General features: G+C 37.7%; 2 protein-coding genes across 3 annotated transcripts in view; one reads left to right on the top strand and one right to left on the bottom strand.

The window, feature by feature from the left end:
• DTWD1 (DTW domain containing 1) overlaps positions 1 to 21,266 on the bottom strand; it is a 42,533-nt gene extending 21,267 nt beyond the window's left edge. The window contains exons 1-5 of one of the 2 annotated variants that reach the window (XM_066341579.1): positions 21,154 to 21,266; positions 18,524 to 18,649; positions 16,458 to 16,774; positions 4,259 to 4,402; positions 1,415 to 1,664 (exon numbers count right to left, since the gene is read on the bottom strand). In XM_066341579.1, coding sequence (XP_066197676.1) covers positions 1,415 to 1,664; positions 4,259 to 4,402; positions 16,458 to 16,718 — 655 coding nt within the window. In that variant the 5' untranslated portion in view covers positions 16,719 to 16,774; positions 18,524 to 18,649; positions 21,154 to 21,266. The other variant, XM_066341580.1, reaches the window with a different exon arrangement.
• The window catches only part of FAM227B (family with sequence similarity 227 member B), a 236,095-nt gene continuing 232,502 nt past the window's right edge, over positions 20,188 to 23,780 (top strand). Inside the window, exons 1-3 of the mRNA XM_066343624.1 lie at positions 20,188 to 20,205; positions 20,955 to 21,448; positions 23,246 to 23,268. Coding sequence (XP_066199721.1) covers positions 20,188 to 20,205; positions 20,955 to 21,448; positions 23,246 to 23,268 — 535 coding nt within the window. The remainder of the gene's footprint in view (positions 20,206 to 20,954; positions 21,449 to 23,245; positions 23,269 to 23,780) is intronic.

Genomic DNA, 23,780 nt, shown 5'->3' on the forward strand with positions numbered 1-23,780 from the left:
GTGATTTCTTTCTACACACACACACACACACACACACACACACACTTATTTTCCTTGGCTCTGTCCACTGTAGCAACAGCATCCAAATAGTAATAATTTACCAGATCTTGGTTTCTTATATCATTCCCCATTAAAAAGAACCACAGCTCCTTTGAATGATTGATTCTAGGTCTGGGGAAAGAAAAAAGTGCTATACCAGAAAGACTGATGAGGCCATGCCACAAAGGACTTATAAGGGCTCCCACTGGCAAAATTTGAGATAATATGGGCATCAAAAAGAATATAATCATGATAGATTATAATACTCTGAATTAAAAAGACATCTATCAGACCACAGTGATCTCATAAATGGTAGTGGCAGGGGGGAGAGAACAAAAAAGAGGAAAAATGAAAGCTCTTCTTTGTGTAAGAATGCCAGCTAACAAATGTAGAAGTAATAAAATTAAAATTGCAGCATTTTGCAATTCTCAATATAATTACAGATTTAGAAAACAGTCATCACTGAATACTAAAACCACTGAACAGAAGTTGGTAAATAAACTATCCACAGTCTCCAAGCATCACCCCACAGATTACTACTTATTTCAAAGAAAATAAATCCTTATAACAGAGAGCTCTGGCAATCACCTTTAACTAAAGTATTAAGTATTAGAAGTTATCACCAATAATGGAACAACTTATACGTCTCCTGCTTTGATACAATAATAAATATACAACCTCACCTATAAATATGGTAATCATAATTTACCAGCTAAACAGCTTCATTTCTGAAAGTAAAAAGGAATGCTATTAATAATTGTACCAAAATAATAGATACAAACTGAAATTGCTATAGATAATGCTGGATTTATCCTTATCTGTAAACAGCCTTGAAAAACTATTTAAACTGAATCTAATCGTGAGGAAACTGGCAACTGGCCTGTCTGCTTCACACAAGTCTAAGTCATAAGAAACAAAAACAGGGAACTGTTCTACTAGAATAGAGACTACTGGGATATAACCAAATGGAATGCAAGTTTACCAGCTAAATCAGAGGGGAACAAAAGCTACAAAGGATATTTTTGGGTCAATTAGGGAAATGTGAATTTGGACTGTATATTAGAAATCACAAAACTTTAATTTTCTTAAAGTGAGAATGGTGTTACAATCACACAAATATTCTTAAAAGATATACACTGAGGTATTTAAGGTGAATTATTCTAAAGCCTGCATCTTCCTTTCAACAGCTTCAACCAAAAAATAAATACTTAAGTATATACACACACATATAATATAGAAAGAGAAATAAAGCAGATGTGGTAAGATGTATGGGCAGTTTATAATTCTTCTTCTAATGTATAGTCTGGGCAGATTTGAAGTTCTATGAAATCAAAGTTGGGAAAGAACCAATACAAAAATAATTGTTTTCTCTCACCTTGAAGTCGCTCATCGGTGAATATTTTGTTTGTTTGGTTCCAGGTGCTGTCTATAAAAATAATTTTCTTCAATGTTGCCTCTTTGCCCTTGCTGTCACTCAAATCCTGTTCTTCAGTTTTCTTGCGTTTAACAGATGGCTTGTCAGGATCATCGTTTTTGACACTAACATTATTTTGAATCCTTTTTTGCAGATTAAAAGAAATATCTTTTATTGAAACAGACTTAGGTCCAGGAAAAACAAGCACAACCTAAAGTAAAGAAAGTTAGGTTAAAGGTGGGCTATTATCTTCAAATAAATAAATTCTGACTGGCTTAAAACTTTGAAGAAATATACTCTTCATAAAAACTAGGAGATACTTCAAAAATTAATTTGAAGCTATAAAATATCCCCTAATTGTTGTGAGCAGTGTATCTTGAATATCTAACAATAAGTTCTACTATATATGCTTCTTTAATACGTACAGCAAAGTAGTTGGCTCTCTCAAAGTAATTTATAATCATAATATATTACCTAAAAGTTTTCTTTCAAAACAAGTTATTCACTGCCTGACCAGTGGTGGCGCAGTGGATTGAGCAACGGCATGGGACGTTGAGATTCCAGGTTTGAAACCCCAAAGTTGCTGGCTTGAGCACAGGCTCACCAGCTTGAATGTGGTATCATCAAAATGATCCCACGGTTGCTGGCTTGAGGCTGGTCATTGGCTTAAGCAAGAGGTCACTGGCTCCCTAGTTCAAGGCACACATGAGAAGCAACCAATGAACAACTAAAGTGCCACAATTGTGAATTGATGCTTCTCATCTCTCTCCCTTCCTGTCTCTCTCAAAAAAAAAAAAAAAAGTTTTTCACCTGTTGACAGTAGTCAAGTTAATTGCATCTTAAAACGGAAAACTAAACTTTATATTTCATATGGTCAAAGGCAAAGTGTGTGATACTCTGTAAAAGAACTATTGGAAAGTGCTCAATAATCAAACACCATTTTCACCTATATAATAAACAATGACAAAACAAATGATACCCAGTCAATAACGGTAATATAACAGTATAATAGGCCTTTATAGCCATTACTCATAGCAAGTTTAAATGGTACAACTCTTCGTGAAAGCAATTTGACAATTTAAATCAGGAGTCTTGATATGTCCATACCCTTTGATCAAATCATTTCACTTGTGGGCATTTCCCTTAATAAAATAATCCTAAATACCCATATACTCACCACACCCATATTATTTATAGTATATTTATTACAGTGAAATATTAAAACTGAAAAAATCTAACTTTCAAGGAATAATTCTGTAAATTATGGTATTTTCCTTTCTTTCAGCATTCTACTGAGATATTAGACACTGCTAGAGCCCCCAATGTCTGAACAGCTCCTGTCACAAAGCAGGCACCCAGGAAATACTTGTGCCTGAGTGAATAAATGAAATGAATAAATGCTAGTAGAATTATGAGTATTTTATCCCCCATACTTTTCTCTATTTCCCAAATTTTCTTCAATGAGCATCATTTTTAATATGAAAAAATAAGCATTCTAAAAATAATATAAACAAATCGTGAATTTATAAACTTCAAAATTATACAAGCTGTTTAAACATTCACAACACATGCCAATATTCCCCCTATACCAGTGGTCCCCAACCTTTTTTGGGCCACGGACTGGTTTAATGTCAGAAAATATTTTCATGGACAGGCCTTTAGGGTGGGACGGATAAATGTATCACATGACTGAGACAAATGTCAAGAGTGAGTCTTAGATGGATGTAATAGAGGGGAATCTGGTCATTTTTTAAAAATAAAACATCGTTCAGACTTAAATATAAATAAAACGGAAATAATGTAAGTTGTTTATTCTTTCTCTGCGGACCAGTACTGGTCCGCGGCCCGGGGGTTGGGGACCACTGCCCTATACCCAATTAGTAAAGTCCAGGGTTTCTTAATTTTCTTGGATTATAACCATAAACATCTCTTTATATAACCTAGCACTGTATTCTATTTAATTAACATAAATAATACATAGGTGACAGAGAAGAAAATGCAAACATATTCTAGATCCAAAACTCAGATGTTATTTACAAACACAACTTTCTATATAAACTCAAAAAAAAACTGATAGAAAAGAAAAAAAATAAGTTCTTTCTAGAACAAATGAATACATTAATTTTTAATTTTGTTTCTGATTAGCTATGCCAACAAATGATCCCCAAGAGACCTAAAAGGGTTTACAATTTTCCTTAAGAAGTATCCAATGCCTACCTCTTTTTAAGATCTACTGCAACATTGCTTTTCAACAAGGCCAGTAATATCTCACCAATGTGAAATTTCAACTACATGAAAACCAGTTAATAATCTAAAAATGAGTAAGGGAGGCCCCTGGAGAAACGGAAGAAATGTTACAAAGGCCATATATACTAGAGCTCTTAATTTAGGGAGAATTCCTGAAAATTCTTTTAATTCGGTCTTTTCCTTTTAGAGAAATTCCAACGTTTATAATCTGGTTTTTCAGTTTGCATCAAATTATACCATCTATGTGCAGTTTAATCAGGAAAATAAAGAGGGAAGAAAATAAAAGCAGGCATAATAACATTGGCAAAGTACAAAAACTTAAAGAAATAATACAGAAAAATTATAAAAAGTGGAAAGACTAAAAAATAAACACCTTACAATCTAGGATCTGATCTTTAGAGACACCAATGAAGTATACATATATTGTTTAGTGCTATATAGATAACTAGGTCATTAAGAAAAATATTAAAGTGTGTTCAAGGAAGTTCAAAAAGGCACTAGAGTTTAAAATTCATTTTTAGATTCAATGTGAAGAGGTGTTAAAAATAAGCTGCCTACTTCATGGTCCTTTTCTTCATATTCCGGAATACAAGGGTATGTGTAAATATTTACAAATTCAGGTGCTAAGAGCTTTGCATGTACAGCCGTACTTTTGCCATCAGTTTCATTTGGATGTTTAATGATGTCAATCTTCAGTGGAAGCTAAAATTATAAAAAAAAAAAGAAGTGAACAAAACAAATACAAAAATTCTAATTTTTATGTTAATATCAATGGTCTTTAAAGCTTAAATACCAAGCACATACTACATCCCTTTTAATATACTTATGGTTTGAAAGTCATACTTTTCTACAAGATATTAAGAATGGTAAGAGTCATAAAGCAAACCCAAATTTCTTCAATATAATCTATCATATAATAGAACTATTTAAGTTCATTTAACATAGACTCTGCTCTTAAAGCTCCAATGTCATTTTCATCTAAGTTACATAGCAATGAGTCCAATTCCTGGCATTTCAGTATCTGTGTGAAGGATATTTTTAATAATAACTATAAACTTCTGATTTGTTCGTTTTATGATATATAAAAGTTTGGGCAAAGCTCCAGAGCTAAAATTCAAGTTAAAATTTTTCCTTATACATCCTTAGTGGTCAAAGGTATTTCCTTAGTTGTGAATATTACCATTCTCAGAAGTGTCAATAAAACAGCACAAATGAAATAATTATCAATTTAAACCAGTAATAGAATAGGTCCAGAAGGTGCACTCTATGTATAAAAAATAACTTCAAAATCATTTTGCCTACCTCCCTTAAATTTTAATTACTGGTATTTATTACGAGTTGCATTCTTTCTCTATGAAAAAAAAAAACCCACAATATCTGTCGCTTCCTAAGTTAGATTTTTCTATTATTTCACTGGCTTGTTTGGTTTAGTTTTCTGTATAATGCCTGGGCAAGTCCTGCATTCAGCCATGATTATGAAAATGAGAGCTGAATTCTATCTCCCCCACTATATTTAAGAAACTCTGAGATGGAGATTTCATTGCAGATTTCAACTTACTTGTTATTATAAGCACTGTTCTAGCTCCTGTTCTACACTAAACAGGCAGGATTCTAGGTTTTTACCCTGAACACATAGCTATTTTACTCCGGAGTATACAAAACTAGTTTTTTTGTTTTGCTTTTTAAAACAACTTTCTTAAAGAGAAATCGATACAACAAACTGCACACATTTATACTGTACAATCTGGACTACAAAATTAGTTTTTTTGTTGTTTTGTTTAAAACAGATTTATTAAAGATAAATCAATAGAATAAACTACACACAATTATACTATACAATTTAATGAGCTTTATCATGTTACATGCTTGGCCTCAACACAACTAAGATGACAAACATATCCGTCACCCCCAAAGTCACTTGTGCCTCCCTCCTTCCCCTTTCCTATCACCTACCACCCACTGTCCTTAGGAAACCACTGATCTAATATCATGATAAATTAGTTTGTATTTTCTCAATTTATATATAAATGAAATCATACACCATGTACTTTTTATCTAACTTCCTCCACAAAATATTCTGAGATTCACCCATGCTACAATGTGTATCATTAATTCCAGAACTGTTTTTTAAAGGAGCAGCTGGTGCACGCTACCAAATGATCTCAACTGCATATATTTTACCTTTCTGGATGATTATGTGGAAAAAGGATAGTGTATACCCCAGAAGGGCCATAAATAGATTTCCCAAGTAGTTTGCAATTTAGAGTTTCAAACCCCATGTCTTCTACTCTCCCAGCTAGGCCCAGTGATTTTTTTTTTACGATTTTATTTATTCATTTTAGAGAGGAGAGAAAGAGAGAGGGGGTGGAGGGAGAGAAGGGGAGAAAAGCAGGAAGCATCAACTCCCATATGTGCCCTGACTGGGCAAGCCCAGGGTTTCGAACTGGCGACCTTAGTATTCCAGGTCAATGATTTATCCACTGTGCCACCACAGGTAAGGCAGGCCTAGTGATTATTTGTAAGTTAGGGCCAACTGCAAACCAACTTCTGTTATAGAAAATTTACCATTTAAGTAGGCAGCTCACAAATGTGTTTTTACATCAGTCTACTTCTGGCTGAACTCTACATCACAGTTTCCAAATGACGCCCAGACTCAGGTGAACTATAACTCCTTTCCCCAGGATCTGTCAGTACCAGGTCAGCATTAGCTTAGCCCAGAGAAGGTAGGAAAGAAGAAAGAAGAAAGCAGATCACAATAAAGTATTCTATTACTAATAAAATCAATTTTCTTATATGGCTGATGAGCAGAGCTGAAAATTCCAAAGGTGATCAACATTTCTGATCAGCTGGCTACCTTTGAAAAATATCATTTATATCAAGGACCCAGGACTGAGTGTTATTAATGTATTTTACAAACCACATATATAGCCTATTATGGACTAAAATCTAAAGTATAAGAAATTATGCATAATTTGTGGTAAAGAAGTAAACCTAGGATCCAGCTCAGGTATCTTTAGTTCTCCATGAATAAGCCTGAAATTTCTGATAGTACAGCAAAGACACAGCTCAAATCATTTAAATATATGTACATGTTCTATTTCACATATCTGAAAAGAATTTACTTCTTTAAATAGCTACAGTTGACCAGATGCAGTTCAAGTACAGATGTTCTGTTTCCAAACATGTAAAGAATATCAATCTGTCCTCTAATACCTATGTCTCTTATGAGAGCTTTACCAAAAACCTTTCTGCCCAAAAATATCAAAATGCCATTGGCAGGAAGCCCTAACTAAGTCTTTCCCCATGTGATTATCAACCATTCCAAGGAGAGCTTTCAGTTCTAGGACTCTAATAAAAATGAAGCTTTCAAACAATCCAATAAAAAAAATGGGAAGAGGACATGAACAGACACTTCTCCCAAGAAGAAATACAAATGGCTAATAGATATATGAAAAGATACTAATCTTCACTAGCTCTTAGAGAAATGCAAATCAAAACTACAATGAGACACCACCTCACACCTGTTAGGTTAGCTTGTATCAACCAGATAGGTAATAAGTGTTGGAGAGGCTGTGGAGAAAAAGGAACCTTCATTCACTGTTGGTGGGAATGCAAATTAGTACAACCATTATGGAAGAAAGTATGGTGGCTCCTAAAAAAATTAAGAGTAGAACTACCATATGACCCAGCAACCACTCTACAGGGTATATATCCCCAAAATTCAGGAACACTGGTACGTAAAGACACATGCAGCCCCATGTTCATAACAGGATTGTTCACAGTGGCCAAGACATGGAAACAACCTAAAAGCCCTTCAATAGAAGATTGAATAAAGAAGATGTGGTACATATATACTATGAAATACTACTCAGCCATAAGAAATGATGACATTGGATCATTTACAACATGGATGGACCCTGTTAACATTATACTGAGTGAAATAAGTAAATCAGAAAAAAACTAAGAACTTTACGATTCCATATATATGTGGGATACAAAATCAAGACTCATGGACATAGTAGATAAGAGTGCAGGGGTTACCAGGGGGAGGGGAAGAGATGAGAGGAAGGGGGTGGGGGCAGGAGAGGGATATAAAGAAAACCAAATAAAAGGTGACAGAGGACAACTTGACTTTGGGTGATGGGTATACAAGATAATCAAATGTCAAAATGATCTGGAGATGTTTTCTCTGAATCTATGTACTCTAGTTGCTCAATGTCACCCTGTTAAAATAAATTGTCTAAATAAAATTTAGTAAAAATAAATAAATAAAAATAAAACAAAAAATAATGAAGCTTTCTCTTACCCTGACTTTTCTCCTCTTTTAAAAAAATTACCAAGAACATCTTTTAATTTTTCTTATGCATTTCTCATGACATTAAAAAATATCAGGCCCTGGCTGGTTGGCTCAGTGATAGAGCGTCAGCCTGGCGTGCGGGAGTCCCGGGTTAGATTCCCGGCCAGGGCACACAGGAGAAGGGCCCATCTGCTTCTCTATCCCTCTCCCTCTCCTTCATCTCTGTTTCTCTCTTCCCTTCCCACAGCCAAGGCTCCATTGGAGCAAAGTTGGCCGGGGCACTGAGGATGGCTCCATGGCCTCTGCCTCAGGCGCTAGAATGGCTCTGGTTGTAGCAGAGCGATGCCCCAGATGGGCAGAGCACTGCCCCCTGGTGGGCATGCTGGGTGGATCCCAGTCGGGTGCATGAGGGAATCTGCCTGCCTCCCCGTTTCCAGCTTCAGAAAAATACAAAAAAATCATATTCTGCGTAAAAATATTTATGTATTCCCTATACTAAAATTTAAAGCTTGAGTGATACTTACTCATTTTGTAGTCTCTTCCCTTCCTAAGCAGACTATCTAAAAGCAAATGCTAAACAATTTGTAAATATAAAAGTAGAAATTAGAAAAATTTATACTTTATATTATTAATATATATTTCTTAATGTATCACTTTATATATGGCTTTTAAAATACAAACACTTTAGATAGAAAACTCTGTGTAGTTCAGTAGGTCATTTAGAATTGATAAAACAGTTGGCATAGTGTTTTGAGTCATTTTATTCAATAGTGGACATTAGACAACTGATCTGAAAAATAATCCTCCATTATTAAATATCTGTGAAAGTATAAGCCCTTTCAATCTATTTGACTTTTATTATTCTGACCTTCAATCCTTTTTGACCACAACACAAAAGTTTTATCTTAAGACAAAACTCTCACAAAAGCTTTATTTTAAATCTTTTCATGAAATACTTTATGTGGCTATGATATAAACAGAAGATAGAATAATTCGGTATACACTTCAAAAACCATATAACATTCACTTTTTTTTTTTTGAGAGGAGTTGGGAGAGAGTGACAGGAATGTAACATCCTTACAAGATAACAGGAAACTTAAAAAGAATCATTATTCTCAGACAAGCAGACAGAGGCTGTAGGAGGTAGGACTCAAGGCACCTTGGTCTTTTAAGTAGAATTCTGACAGGCCCAGTGTGGGTAAAAGCCAGCCTAGGTGAGTGGCTTGGTATTTTCACATGCACCTGGGTCCAGCAGAGGCAGCCACAAACTCTAAATTGCTTGTAGCTGCAAGAAGGTTGCTGGGGGCCAGTCACGATAAGTGTCTCCCAGTCATCTGCTCCGGGTTCCTGCCACAGAGACCAAGGCTGGCACATCCAGTGCCCAGCTGTGAAGAGCATCAGTTCCAGAACTAACAAGCCCTACTGTGGAGGAAGGTGGAAACCACAGCAACAGATGCAGCTGGCTGGAGCCAGCAACACCCATATACCTGAATACCCAAGCCAGCAGCAGATGGGTGATGGGCCTGCAGACAGACCACACCTAGGGAACACACAGGACACAACCATTGGACTCCAGTGGCCACACCATTCTTATACACAGACAAAATGGGAAGTCAGAGAAACGCAACCCAAAGGAATCAAGAGAAATCCCCAGAAAAGGACTTGAATGAGTCAGATATAACCAAATTACCAGATGCAGAGTTTAAAATAATGATTGTTAGTATGCTCAAAGATCTTAGAACAATAGATGGTCATAACAAACAACTAAATAAAGAGATAGCAAGTATAAAAAAGGACATTAAAATAATAAAAAAGAATCAGTCAGAAATGACAAGTACAATATCAGAAATGAAGGCCACAATGGAAGAAATTAAAAGGAGGATGGATGAAGCAGAGGATCGACTCAGCGAGTTACAGGACAAGATAAACAAAGGCACAGAAGTAGAGCAAAAAAAAGAAAAGAGACTCAAAAAGTCTGAGGAAACTCTAAGAGAGCATAGAGAATTCCATGAAAGAGAACCCAAAGAAATCTACACCAAGACATATCATAATTAAAATATCAAAGCTAAGTGATAAAGAGAAAATATTAAAAGCTGCTAGAGAAGAAAAAGCTATCATCTACAAAGGAGCCCCCATTAGGATGACATCAGACTTCACAACAGAAACACTTGAGGGCAGAAGGGAATGGCAAAAAATATTCAAAGTAATGCAGAAAAAGAGCCTACAACCAAGATTATTTTATCCAGCAAGGCTATCATTTAAAATTGAAGGAGAAATAAAAAGCTTCCCAGACAAAAAAAAAAACTCAAGAAATTCATAACAACCAAACCAATGCTGCAAGAAATGTTAAGGGTCTTGTTGTAAACAGATCAAAGGGGGAAAAGAATATAGCAAAAGAGGAATATAGCATTAAAGAACAAAATGGCAATAAACAACTACATATCAATAATAACCTTAAATATAAATAGATTAAATGATCCAATCAAAAGACATAGAGTAGCTGCTTAGATAAGAAAACAAGAGCTGTACATATGCTCTCTACAAGAAACACACCTTAAAACAAAAGATGCACATAGACTGAAGGTAAAAGGATGGAAAAAATATTTCATGCAAATGGAAATGAAAAAAAAAGCTGGGGTAGCAATACTTGTATCAGACAAAATGGACTTAAAAACAAAGACTATAGTAAGAGATAAAGAACGTCACTACATAATAATAAAGGGAGCAATCCAACAGAAAGATATAACTATTATAAATATCTACGCACCTAATATAGGAACACCTAAATATATAAAGCAGGTTTTGATGGATATAATGGGCAATATCAACACCAATACTATAATGGTAGGGGATTTCCATACCTCACTAACATCACTAGATAGATCCTCAAGAAAGAAAATTAACAAAGAAACAGCAGACTTAAAGGACACACTAAATCAACTCGATTTAATAGATATCTTCAGAACCTTTCACCCTAAAGCAGCAGAATATACATTCTTTTCAAGTGCTCATGGTACTTTCTCTAGGATAGACCACATGTTAAGGCACAAAAGAGATCTCAACAAATCTAAGAAGATTGAAATCATATCAAGCATTTTCTCTGATCACAATAGCATAAAACTAGAAATCAACTGCAAAAGAAAAACTGAAAAATACACAAACACTTGAAAATAAATAGCATGTTATTAACTAAAAAATGGGTTAACAATAAGATCAAAGAAGAAATAAAAAAATTCCTAGAAATGAATGATAATGAGCATACAACAAATCAAAATTTATGGGATACAGCAAAAGCAGTCCTGAGAGGGAAGTTCATAGCATTACAGGCATACCTTAAAAAGCTAGAAAAAGCTCCAATAAACAACTTAACCCTTCATCTAACACAACTAGAAAAAGAACAGCAAGTAAAGCCGAGAGGTAGTAGAAGGAAGGAAATAATAAAGATCAGAGTGGAAATAAATAACATGGAGGCTAAAGAAACAATACAGAGAATCAATGAAATAAGGAGCTGGTTCTTTGAAAAGGTAAACAAGATCGATGAACTTTAACCAGCCTCACCAAGAAAAAAAGAGAGAGAACTCAAATAAATAAAATTAGAAATGAGAGTGGAGAAATAACAACCGACACAACAGAAATACAAAATATTGTAAGAAAATACTATGAAGAACTGTATGCCAAAAAGTTAAGACAACCTAGATGAAATGGACAAATTCCTTGAAACATATATTTTAAAAATCAATCTGGAAGAATCAGAAAACCTAAACAGACTGATTACAACAAATGAGATCGAAAAAGTTATCAAAAACCTCCCAACAAACAAAATCCCAGGGCCCAATGGCTTCACAAGTGAATTCTACCAAACATTCAAAGAAGAACTAATTCCTATCCTTCTCAAGCTATTTCAAAATTTCAAAAAATTCAAGAGGTAGGAAGACTTCCATGCTCTTTTTATGAGGCGAGCATAATTCTGATTCCAATACCAGGCAAAGACCACACAAAGAAAGAAAATTATAGGCCAATACCCCTGATAAATTTAGATGCTAAAATCCTCAACATTAGCAAACCAGATCCAGCAATATATGAAAAATCATACACCATGTTCAAGTGGGATGTATTCTGGGGAGGCAAGGTTGGTACAATATTCGTAAATCAATCAAAGTGATTCATCACATAAACAAAAGGAAGGGAAAAAACCACATGATTATTTCAATAGATGCAGAAAAAGAATTTCATAAAAATCCAGCACCTATTCATGATCAAAACTCTTAGCAAAGTGGGAACACAGGGAACATACCTCAGCATGATAAAGGCCATCTAGGACAAACCCACAGCCAACATCATACTCAATGGGCAAAAATTAAAAGCAATCCCCTTAAGATCAGGACAAGGCAAGGGTGCTCCCTTTCACCATTCTGATTCAACATAGTTCTGGAAGTCCTAGCCAAAGCAATCAGACAAGAAGAAGAAATAAAAGGCAATCAAATTGGAAAAGAAGAAGTAAAACTATCATTTTTTGCAGATAATATGATGCTGTACATAGAAAACCCTAAAGTCTCAGTCAAAAAACTACTGGACCTGATAAATGAATTCAGCAAGGTAGCAGGATATAAAATTAATACTCAGAAATCAGAGACATTTTTATACACGAACAATGAACTGTCAGAAAGAGAAATTAAGGAAACAATCTCCTTCACTATTGCAACCAAAAAAATAAAATACCTAGGAGTATATTTAACCAAGGAGATTAAAGACTTGTACTCAGAAAATTATAAAACATTGATAAAAGAAATCAAGGAAGACACAAACAAGTGGAAGCATATACTGTGCTCATGGTTACGAAGAATAAACATCATTAAAATGTGTATATTATCCAACAGTTTATAAATTCAATGCAAAACCAATTAAAATATCAATGACATATTTCAAAGAAATAGAACACATATTCCAAAAATTTATATGGTACCAAAAAAGATCACGAATAGCTTCAGCAATCTTGAAAAGGAATAATAAAGTGGTAGGTATCACACTTCCCGAAATCAAGTTATACTACAAGGCCATTGTACTCAAAACAGCCTGGTACTGGCATAAGAACAGGCACATAGATCAATGGAACAGAACAGAGAACCCAAAAATATACCCACACCTTATGGACAACTGATATTTGACAAAGTAGGTAAGAGCATACAATGAAGTAAAGACAGCCTCTTCAACAAATGGTGTTGGGAAAATTGGACAGCTACCTGCAAAAAAATGAAACTAGACCACCAACTTACACCATGCACAAAAATAAACTCAAAATGGATAAAAGACTTAAATTTAAGTCGTGAAACCATAAGCATCTTAGAAGAAAACATAGGCAGTAAGCTCTCTGACATCTCTCACAGCAATATATTTGCGGATTTATCTCCACAGGCAAGTGAAATAAAGGACAGGATAAACAAATAGGACTATATCAAACTAAAAAGCTTTTGCACAGCTAAAGGCAATAATAGCCCTGGCCGGTTGGCTCAGCGGTAGAGCGTCGGCCTGGCGTGCGAGGGACCCGGGTTCGATTCCCGGCCAGGGCACATAGGAGAAGCGCCCATTTGCTTCTCCACCCCCACCCCCTTCTTCCTCTCTGTCTCTCTCTTCCCTTCCCGCAGCCAAGGCTCCATTGGAGCAAGGATGGCCCAGGCGCTGGGGATGGCTTCTTGGCCTCTGCCCCAGGCGCTAGAGTGGCTCTGGTTGCGGCAGAGCGATGCCCCGGAGGGGCAGAGCATCGCCCCCTGGTGGGCAGAGCATCGCCCCTGGTGGGCGTGCTGGGTGGATCCCGGTCGGGCGCATGCCGGAGTCTGTCTGACTGTCTCTCCCCGTTTCCAGCTTCAGAAAAATACAAAAAATAAATAAATAAATAAACAAACAAATAAAGGCAATAATAACAATAAAAAGACAAACTACACAATGAGAGAACATACTTGACAATACGTCTGATAAGGGGTTAATAACCAAAATTTAGAAAGAACTTGTAAAACTCAACACCAGGAAGATAAACAATCCAATCAAAAAATGGGTAAAAGAAATTAATAGACACTTCTCCAAAGAGGACTTACAGATGGCCAGTAGGCATATGAAAAAATGCTCAACATCACTAATCATTAGAGAAATGCAAATTAAAACCACAGTGAGATATCACCTCACACCAGTCAGAATGGTGCTCATCAACAAAACAACACAGAATAAGTGCTGGCGAGGATGTGGAGAAAGGGGAACCCTCCTGCACTGCTGTTGGGAATGCAGACTGGTGCAGCCACTGTGGAAATCAGTATGAAGATTCCTCAAAAAATTAAGTCAAACTGCCTTTTGACGCAGCTATCCCAGTTTTAGGAATATACCCCAAGAACAGCATAGCACTGTTTCAAAAGAAGAAATGCACCCCCATGTTTATGGCAGCATTGTTCACAAGATCTGGAAACTGTCCAAGTGTCTGGCAGTGGACGAGCGGATTAAAAACCAGTGGTACATATACACAATGAAATACTATGGGGTCATTAAAAAGAAGGAAATCTTACCTTTTGCAACAACATGGATGGACCTGAAACTACTATGCTAAGTGAAATAAGCCAGGCAGTAAAAGAAAAATATCATATGACCTCACTCATTTGAGGAACCCAATGAACAATGTGAACTGAGGAGAAATCAAAGGGTCCAGAGGAAAAGAGGACAGAGGGAAAGGGGATGATAGGATGGGATAAACCTGAAGGGAAGAAGGGAGGGCGCTATGGGGAGGGGGGCAAGAGAGATGTTGATACTGGGGAGGGGAGGATGAATTGGGGCAACACTAGAATCTATGTAAACACAATAAATTAAAATCAATTAAAAAAAAGAAAGACCTAACAACCCTTGCTAGTGGGGTATCCTAAGGAAAGGCTCCTCACAAATGGCCCAGCTGAGGCGAGTTCCACTCTCTGTGATCAGCACCGGCACAGGGGCTCATGTGCATTGGATAGGGTAGAGCTTCACAGTCAGCCAGGAAAAAAAAAAAAAAGCATCATTATCCTCAAGTTCTTGATTTTTCTGCAGTAACTATAAAGCTGATTAAAATCCATGCCAGTAAACTTTCCAATAGCTTGTAAGTGTGATTTTAGACCTGAGAAGACTGTGGACTTGCCAAGATGATATTTAGGCTAAACTTAATCTGGGTTTAAAATATGCTTACCTTAATTTTAATGAACCTTAAAATCACCACATTAGGCCCTGGCCAGTTGGCTCAGTGGTAGAGCGTTGGTCTGGCATGCAGGAGTCCCAGGTTCAATTCCCAGCCAGGGCACACAGGAGAAGCACCCATCTGCTTCTCCACCCCTCCCCCTCTCCTTCCTCTCTGTCTCTCTCTTCCCCTCCCGCAACCAAGGCTCCACTGGAGCAAAGTTTGCCTGGGCGCTGAGGATGGTTCTGTGGCCTCTGCCTCAGGTGCTGGAATGGCTCTGATTACGGCAGAGTGACACCCCAAGATGGGCAGAGCATTGCCCCCTGGTGGGCATGCCGGGTGGATCCCGGTCAGGCGCATGCGGGAGTCTCTCTGACTGCCTCCGTTTCCAGCTTCGGAAAAAAAAAAAATCACCACATTAAATGTTTTTAAATATAGTTACAATGTATTTTCTTACTCGCCAATTCTAATGAGCCCATGTGTAGAGTTTAGTTTCACTACAATTATAATAAGCACCAAAGTTTATACATTATTTGATTTACTTCTAAATGCTGGTCACTGTTAGACAAGTTAACATACATATAAATAATTCTTTGATTACATAGACATGATGGTCTACAGACCTTTTGCCGATATTAGAACAGAAAGTATGAGCTAACACAACAGAAAGTATAAGCTAAGCCATCAATTCAAATGCATTATATATTTTTTAAATCTGGCTTTAAATCACTACAATTAATTACACAACCCAAGCAGTAGAGCTTTCAATTTTAGTTTAGTTTCATTCTGGTCACTGACATGCTTCATGTCAACAAATAGAAAGGAGCTAAGCCCACTCTACAAAAGCCTAAACAAAAATGAACCCTATCCAGTTAGTTCCTTTGGGATAGTTTCCTCAAAGAGTAGTCCAAGGACCTGAGGCAGTTTTTGAAGCTGCTTCAGGCAGTCTATAAACTTGTTTCTTGTGGTATTCATGTTTATACCACATTTTTTTCTATGCTGTAAGTGAATTATAATTGTTCATTAAAAAGTGATTAACTTCATTAAAAACCATACTATTTATATTTATCTCAGACCCAAGTGTTTTGGCAATGTGCACCTCTTTTTCCAGAGACAAGAAAAACAAATAGGTTTATAAGTCTGTAGGATTACATTTCTAGTGATATAATTAATTTTATAATGATACTACTTATCATCAGTTACATTAGAACAGCAAATACGAGAGGTCTTTTTAAAACCTCCTTTTTCTACATTAAGTAATTAAATTTCTTACCAACCTTCACAAGTGGTATCTGTTCTATGGGTACATTTTCAACTGGAATGTAACATGTATAACAGTAGAACATTCTTGAACCACCACATTTAAGACACTTGGATCTTCCACTTTGCTGAGCTTTCTGAAGCACTTCTTGAGATGCTAAGCATAAGTCTTGAAGAGGATCTTCTACAACTATGGAAGTTTGTGACTGTTGTAGTTCCATTAATTTTGAATTGGTTTCTTCCCTTTCTTTGAGGAATACAGGTGGATTGAGAGACATTTTTCATTCAGACAGAAGTTTAACGTCTGTTTCTAAACCACATTATCACAGGTGCACTGGAAAAAAAAAAGTGGAGAGCAAAATAAAACAAAACATTTTACTCATTGTTTCCGCAAAGAAAATTACTAAATTTAATTCACAACTGTGGGCTGTTTTTAGTATTTATAACAAAAGTTACCAAGTTTTTCAAGTCACTAAATAGCATACTTTAAAATACAAAATTAAAATGGAATAACCTCAAAGCCATACATTAGCCTTTGGAGCCTTTTCCCCTACAAAAACAGAAAAGTTCTCTCTTTAAAAAATTACTCCAAATATAAAGTTTAGGTACTAGCAACCCATTTTTCAGTGACTCTTTTTGTTCCAACGACAATAATTTTGTTTTGCATTAATAATGCAATGGTTTAATGTTAGTATCAGCCAGGAATATATTCAACCATATACGCTCTTTGAATTGATATTACATGACATCTCCACCAGAACTCTAATGAAAATACAAGGTTTCAATGTAATCAGTAAAATTTAGTTGGTTATAAAATAAGATAATCCTCTCCAATTTAAATTAAACTATACAGAAAAATAAAACTAAACATCCATTAAAATATGAGGTGCATCTACTACCGATTATTATTTGTAAAATATCCCTAAAACATAGTGTGAGCTTATAAAATTTTCCAGAGTAATATTAATGTGCGCTCACTCTAAGAATTTCTACTGCTTTTTCTTTTTTATACCATTTAGATTCTTAGTTCTAAAGATAAAACAGCAAAATAACTTTTCCACTTAAATATTTCCTTCAAAGGATGATGGCTGCCAAAACTGTTTTTCAAATACTCTGTAAGCACAATATCTTTGGGGTAGGAAAGAGACTGGGGCCCTTTTGATTTAATATGCATTCCAAAGCTGTAAAATGATTCTCCTATCATAAAGCCTTATGGCATTGTGGTGTTTAACTAAGAGGCTCTGGGCACTTTTGCGTACAAACACACACAGGCGAAAACACTGACTGCAATAGGAAACTTTCTGTGGTCTTCCAAATAGAAAATGAACAAAACGTATAGTGGAACATATAATAATATACAAGATAATTTACAAGAAGGTAGTTGATTGCTCATCAGGAGGTTTTTGTGGGGGATTTTTTGGGTATTTTTTCTGAAGTGAGAAGGAAGGAGGCAGAGACAGACCCCCACATGCACCCAACCAAGATCCACCTGGCAAGCCCACTAGGGGGTGATGTTCTGCCCATCTGGGGTGTTGCTCCATTGCAACTGGAGGCATTCTAATGCCTGAGGCGGAGGTCATGGAGCAATCCTCAGCACACGGGCCAACCTTGCTCCAGTGGAGCCCTGGCTGTGGGAAAGGAAGAGGAAAACAAGGAGAGAAAGGAGAGGGGGGATGGGTGGAGAAGCAGATGGGTGCTTCTCCTCTGTGCCTTGGCCGGGAATCGAACCCAGGACTTCCACATGCCAGGCGGATGCTCTACCACTGAGCCAGCCAGCCAGGCCCAGGAGTTTTTCACAGATTAAAATCCCGGTGAGTTTGAGACTCAAAAAAGAAATGCAAAAAACAAACAAACGAAAAATCAATGATGGTCATTTCAGGAAAAGTAAAATATACTTGCCAAATTTACCCAAGGGGAAAATCAAAATATTGTACAATATTTCTGATGTGTATTGATTAGGTACAGATTAACATTTTGGATTTTTCAGAAAAAGTGGTGTTTCAGAATGATAGTCCCATTACTTCCTCCTGCCTCACAAATGAAAAACATTACGTATTTCTGACCCCCACACCAAATCACCTACCTAAAAATGGCTTCCATCTTTGTGAATAGGCCCGCATGACTAGGACAGTGCAAGCAGGATATTCAGTTGCCACCTTTTCCTGAGTTTCAGATCCTTTTAAGATCACATGAGAATCTTGAACTTTATCTGTAGAAAATACATATATATTGCTCACAATTATTTTGCTCACAATTTCAGGTGCTTTGTAGATCTCTAGAGTCCACCTACTAACTCATGTAAAGAAATCCTAAAATAAAAACAAAACAGCCTGACCTGTGGTGGTGCAGTGGATAAAGTGTCGACCTGGAAATGCTGAGGTCGCCGGTTCGAAAACCTGGGCTTGCCTGGTCAAGGCACATATGGGAGTTGATGCTTCCAGCTCCCTCCCACCTTCTCTCCCTCTGTCTCTCTCTCCTCTCTCTCTCCCTCTCTGTCTCTCTCCTCTCTAAAATGAATTTTTTTAAAAATTAAAAAAAAAAAAAAAATGAAAAAGTAAATAGACTTACCTCCCAAAAAAACCTTCATTCTAAGGACAGGAAGCAGTCTTAAAAGCCTGGGAGGTGGTCCTATTAGTCTCCAGAAATTGGAGCTACAAATCTGCTGGCCAACAAGGATTAACTGTCATAGCAATAGAGGTCTCATCTCTATACTTTGTGAGTTAATTAAGTTTCACCTAAATCTTCTAGGTTTGGGATTGTTCCGATGTTGCCTGAAGTCCCTACAGAGAAACATTTTTAGGCTGTACCAGCCTTGAGTTACCTTGATTATGAGGTTCATCCTAACAAAAGAAACTGGATTTGGCTATTTCAACCTGACTTCATTTCCCTGGGTATTCAATGGAAAACTACTGTTGCCCTAGGGCTTTCAAAATGTACTCCTCCTGAGATGTCTGGGCTTCCATTCATATAGTTAGATGGATAATAGTGAAACCTTATGTAAAGATCATTCCTCTACAAAATCAAATGACATAAATATCTGTGAGACAGTGAAAGGACATGTTTATGGCTCCCTCCTCTGCATCACCTATATACTCTCACTTACAGCTGATGTGGCCACACAGAAGAGGTCAGAAGTAATAAGTCGTGGGCAGCTACCTCCAAAGGCCTCTAAAACCACAGGACCAGGGCATCTGTTTTGACCTAGCCAACAGTCTGTCTCAAATGTGTACAAAGCATGTGTTACAAACTAGATGATTCAAAACCTTCGAAACATACTTGTTAACACCAAATATAAGCAGGGAAATATAAGTAGAGTTGTGAGAGTTACTTAGAAAATGTAAAAAGACTTTATTCCTAAGGTACTAACAGGTACAGTCATCATTCTGCAACTTAAGTTGAAAATAAATGGTCCCTCTACCTTTTCCCAAAAAACTAGTCACCAAAACTTAATCAATTCTACCTTGTACATAATCCTCAACTTTTAGTCTCAAAGTCAGGACTCTAGATGATCTATGGCAATCTCTCATACTTCTTTACTTTTGTGCACTCATTCATTCCATATATTTAACATAGAAAAACATACTTTGTTACCTTTGCGTGAAGCTATCTATCCTAGCCAACGAGTCAACACCGCAAGAGCAGATTTCTTTCCTGATCTCACCTACCCCTGTCTAATGCAAGAGGAAGTAAACAAATACTTAACTAATCAAAAACGATTCTAAAAAATAAAAATAAAAGGCATAGAGAATGCATCTTGCTACTGCGGTACTTGACAAATTATATTTATTTTATGGGCCAACTGCAGCCTGGCAGACTTTTTTTCCCCTCTTCCTCTCTAAACAGTACAAATGGAAAAGGCTGGTAGCTACAAACAAGTAAATAGACTCACCTCTCAACGGAACATTCCATAAGACTCCCCTATCCTGTACTGTAGTGTTTGATAAAACTCATTTCAAATATTTATTTTCCTGTATTTTTAAGAACCGGGTCATATAATACATGCAGAGCCAACATCCATTTTTTAAAATCCAAGGTATCACCTTTTCCTTACAGGACCAAGAGCCCCACCAGACCACTCACCACGTGGTGGACTGACCGTCCTGCCTTACTTGTACACTCTACACTGGGTTTCTGACAGCGTAATCCTTAAATGTGGTTTTATGTGGCTATTTTATCATACAACTCCGTGGACTTAGCACTTTAAAGTGTTAATATATTCCTTTACTTGTCCTACAATTCCCCCAAATAATTTAGACATAAGAAACAGACTCCTTTGCTTATTTTGTAACTATCACCTGCGTATTTTAAATACTACAATGCACCGCTTAGTGTGTCTGTGCTAAGCTTGTCCTTCCGTGACAGCCAATCCCCGGTAAACCCCTCCAAACACTAAAAAAAAAAAAAAGAATAGGGTTCCTGGGGGAGCTAACTTTGCCAGGGCAGATGTTATTTAAGGCGGAAAGCATCGAAAATAAATGTTAGGGGAAAAACTTTTTTTTTTTTTTTTTTTTAAGGAAAATCCTGGAAGCCTTTTTGCCCAGGGATCCGCAAGACCCCCCAAAAAGAATGCCAGCGCCGCGCAGGGACACGGGGAACGACCTCTGTCAGGACCCGACCGAGGAGCGTCCACCTCCGCAGCCGCGCGGCTCCAGCCAGGCCACCAGTCCCAGCCCGCGCGAAGACCAGCCCCGCAGAGCCGAGTGGGACTCAGACCTGCACAGCCCACGAGTCCTCGCACAGCTCCGCGCGTCTTCCGCTCCGCCGGACCCCAGGCACGCGCCCAGCCGTGCTCGTGCAGGAAAGCGGCGGAGCGCTTTCCAGGCGACACCGGAGGGAGGAGCCCGGCCGTTGCTAGGGCCGTTGCTAGGGCCAGGCGCGGCGCAAGCCCCGCGGCGAAGGTAACCGGCGGGAGGACGGCGGGGAGGGGTTACACGGGAAGTCCCGCCCCAACCTGTCGAGCTGCGCGCTGTGGCACCCTGGTGCTGAGACCAGGGATCCCGGAGTCCGGGTAGGCAGGGTCGGTGAGGCCGGGCTTCACACCGCCTGCCCGCTCTGAGTTCTCTCCGGAGGCTGGCTGGAACTACATAGGTGGGATGCGGGTCTCGAAATAAACTCTCCAGCTGTAGTTACAGTGAGTCTGGAAAATGCTGATCCTAATGAACGCATTTCCAGTTTACCAATCACCAAAATAGTTCAGTCGTCAGAACTTGGTTCTGTTACTTGTTCATGACGACGTCGAGATAAGTATTTGTATTTTGATGATTTGATTTGCTTAAAAACTACACACGTATGTAGAGTTGGGACTGTTTTGTGTACTTTTCCAATTTGAAATTAAGCATAATATGTGGATAGATGATTAAACCACTTTTTTTTTGCCCCAATCTAAAGACAGCCCGTGCTGAAGGTGTGAATGGTAACTTAGAGTTGGAAATACAAGGGCCAGATACTGAGCAATGTAGGTGTTGAGTGAGAGATGGACAGAACCTTGACCAGGAGGAGCTTACCACATCAGGTTAAGCATGCGTGGTTCAGAAACTACAATATGGCTAATAAATTGTAGGAATTTCAAAAGTGTTGTAATGGAACATCAAGAAACAAACGTCTTGCCACACAATCACGAAGCCAAATAAAGTAATTACGAAGCCTTTATTAGCTAGCTGTGCACGCAAACCACACAGAGACTGAAGCCTTTCAAATTGTGCGGCCTCGACTGCAGTTTGGAATTAGCTTTTATAGCAGGGGTCCCCAAACTATGGCCCCTGAGCTGCATGCGGCCCCCTGAGGCTATTTATCCAGCCCCCGCCGCACTTCCAGAAGGGGCACCTCTTTCACTGATGGTCAGTACAGTACTACTTACGGTGACAGGGGACGCACGCCTCACAGCTCCGGAAGCGCATCATATCACTTGTTACAGCTAGCAGTGACAAATATGGAATCAGACATTGACCATCTCATTAGCCAAAAGCAGGCCCATAGTTCCCATTGAAATACTGGTCAGTTTGTTGATTTAAATTTACTTGTTCTTTATTTTAAATATTGTATTTGTTCCTGTTTTGTTTTTTTACTTTAAAGTAAGATATGTGCAGTGTGCATAGGGATTGGTTCATAGTGTTTTTTTTTTATAGTCCGGCCCTCCAACGGTCTGAGGGACAGGGAACTGGCCCCCTGTGTAAAAAGTTTGGGGACCCCTGTTTTATAGGCAGAATTACATACTGATTGAGGAATGGGGAGGAGAGAAAGCATAGCAGTGAAACAGGCTTTCTTACAATGTTTATCTCTAAGGTTAATTCGGGGAGAAACATTCTCAGAACACCTGCAACATTTCAAAGCTAGGCCAAGACCACGGTTTGTGAGACCAGCCTCAAGGCCAGGATTAGGGAGTCTTTTTAGAAAAAGTAAGTTCTGCTAAAAGTCTCTTTGTTTTAGAGAAAGTAGTTCTGCCAAAAATTATTCATGCTAAGAGCCTTTCTTTTCCACATTTCAAAAAGACAGAATTAGCCAATGAAGGCTTATTGGTTGGAGTTCAGTAAGGCCTTGAAGAATGATTACTTAGTGTATTTCAAGGGAATTGTGTGGGACCCATTCTGGAGGTCCCATTTGTAAGCAAGGAATCTATTTCGCATAAACTATACCTTAAAAAAATGAAACAGTATAGTGTGGAAGTATCAGTGCATGACCCTTGGTAAAGATAAGTATTGCTTTATAGACTTTTAAATTCTACAAATTACATATATATACATATATCTACATGCACTAGATCACGCTTATAAAATCTATTTTTTATTTTGTGTTTCTGTTTAAAAAGTTTGAAAGCCACTGCTTCAGGAGGTAAGAGAAGTACCAATAGCAAAGTCTCCAAGGCAAAAATAAATAATTGACATCTCCTTTTTTAACTGCTTTAGTTCAAGTGCACAGATTACAAAACAAATGACATGATTTATTTAAGTTACTATGGCTATGTAAATTACTCCAAAATATGTGGCTTAAAACAACCATTTTATTATGTTCGTGAATTGCGTGTTCAATAGGGCACAGAGGGACAACTTTTTCTTATAGCTCAGCTGGGCAGACCATGAATGCTAGCTAGCAGAGCTCCTATGTGTGGCCTCTCCATATGACCTGGGCTTCCTCACAGTATGGCAGCAGTATAATGAAACTTCTTAGCACAGGCCCAGTCCTCCAGTATTGAATGTTGCAATAGATAAAGCAGAAACCACATGTCCTTTTCTGACCTAGCCTCAAAAGGTAACATAAAGTCACTTCTCTCACATTCCTTTAGTTATGAGCCACAAAAGCCCTGTAGAGATTTTAGGAGAGGGGACATAAATTCTGCTTCTCAA

This window comes from Saccopteryx leptura, chromosome 6 (genome assembly GCF_036850995.1).
Source record: "Saccopteryx leptura isolate mSacLep1 chromosome 6, mSacLep1_pri_phased_curated, whole genome shotgun sequence".
NCBI lineage: Eukaryota > Metazoa > Chordata > Mammalia > Chiroptera > Emballonuridae > Saccopteryx > Saccopteryx leptura.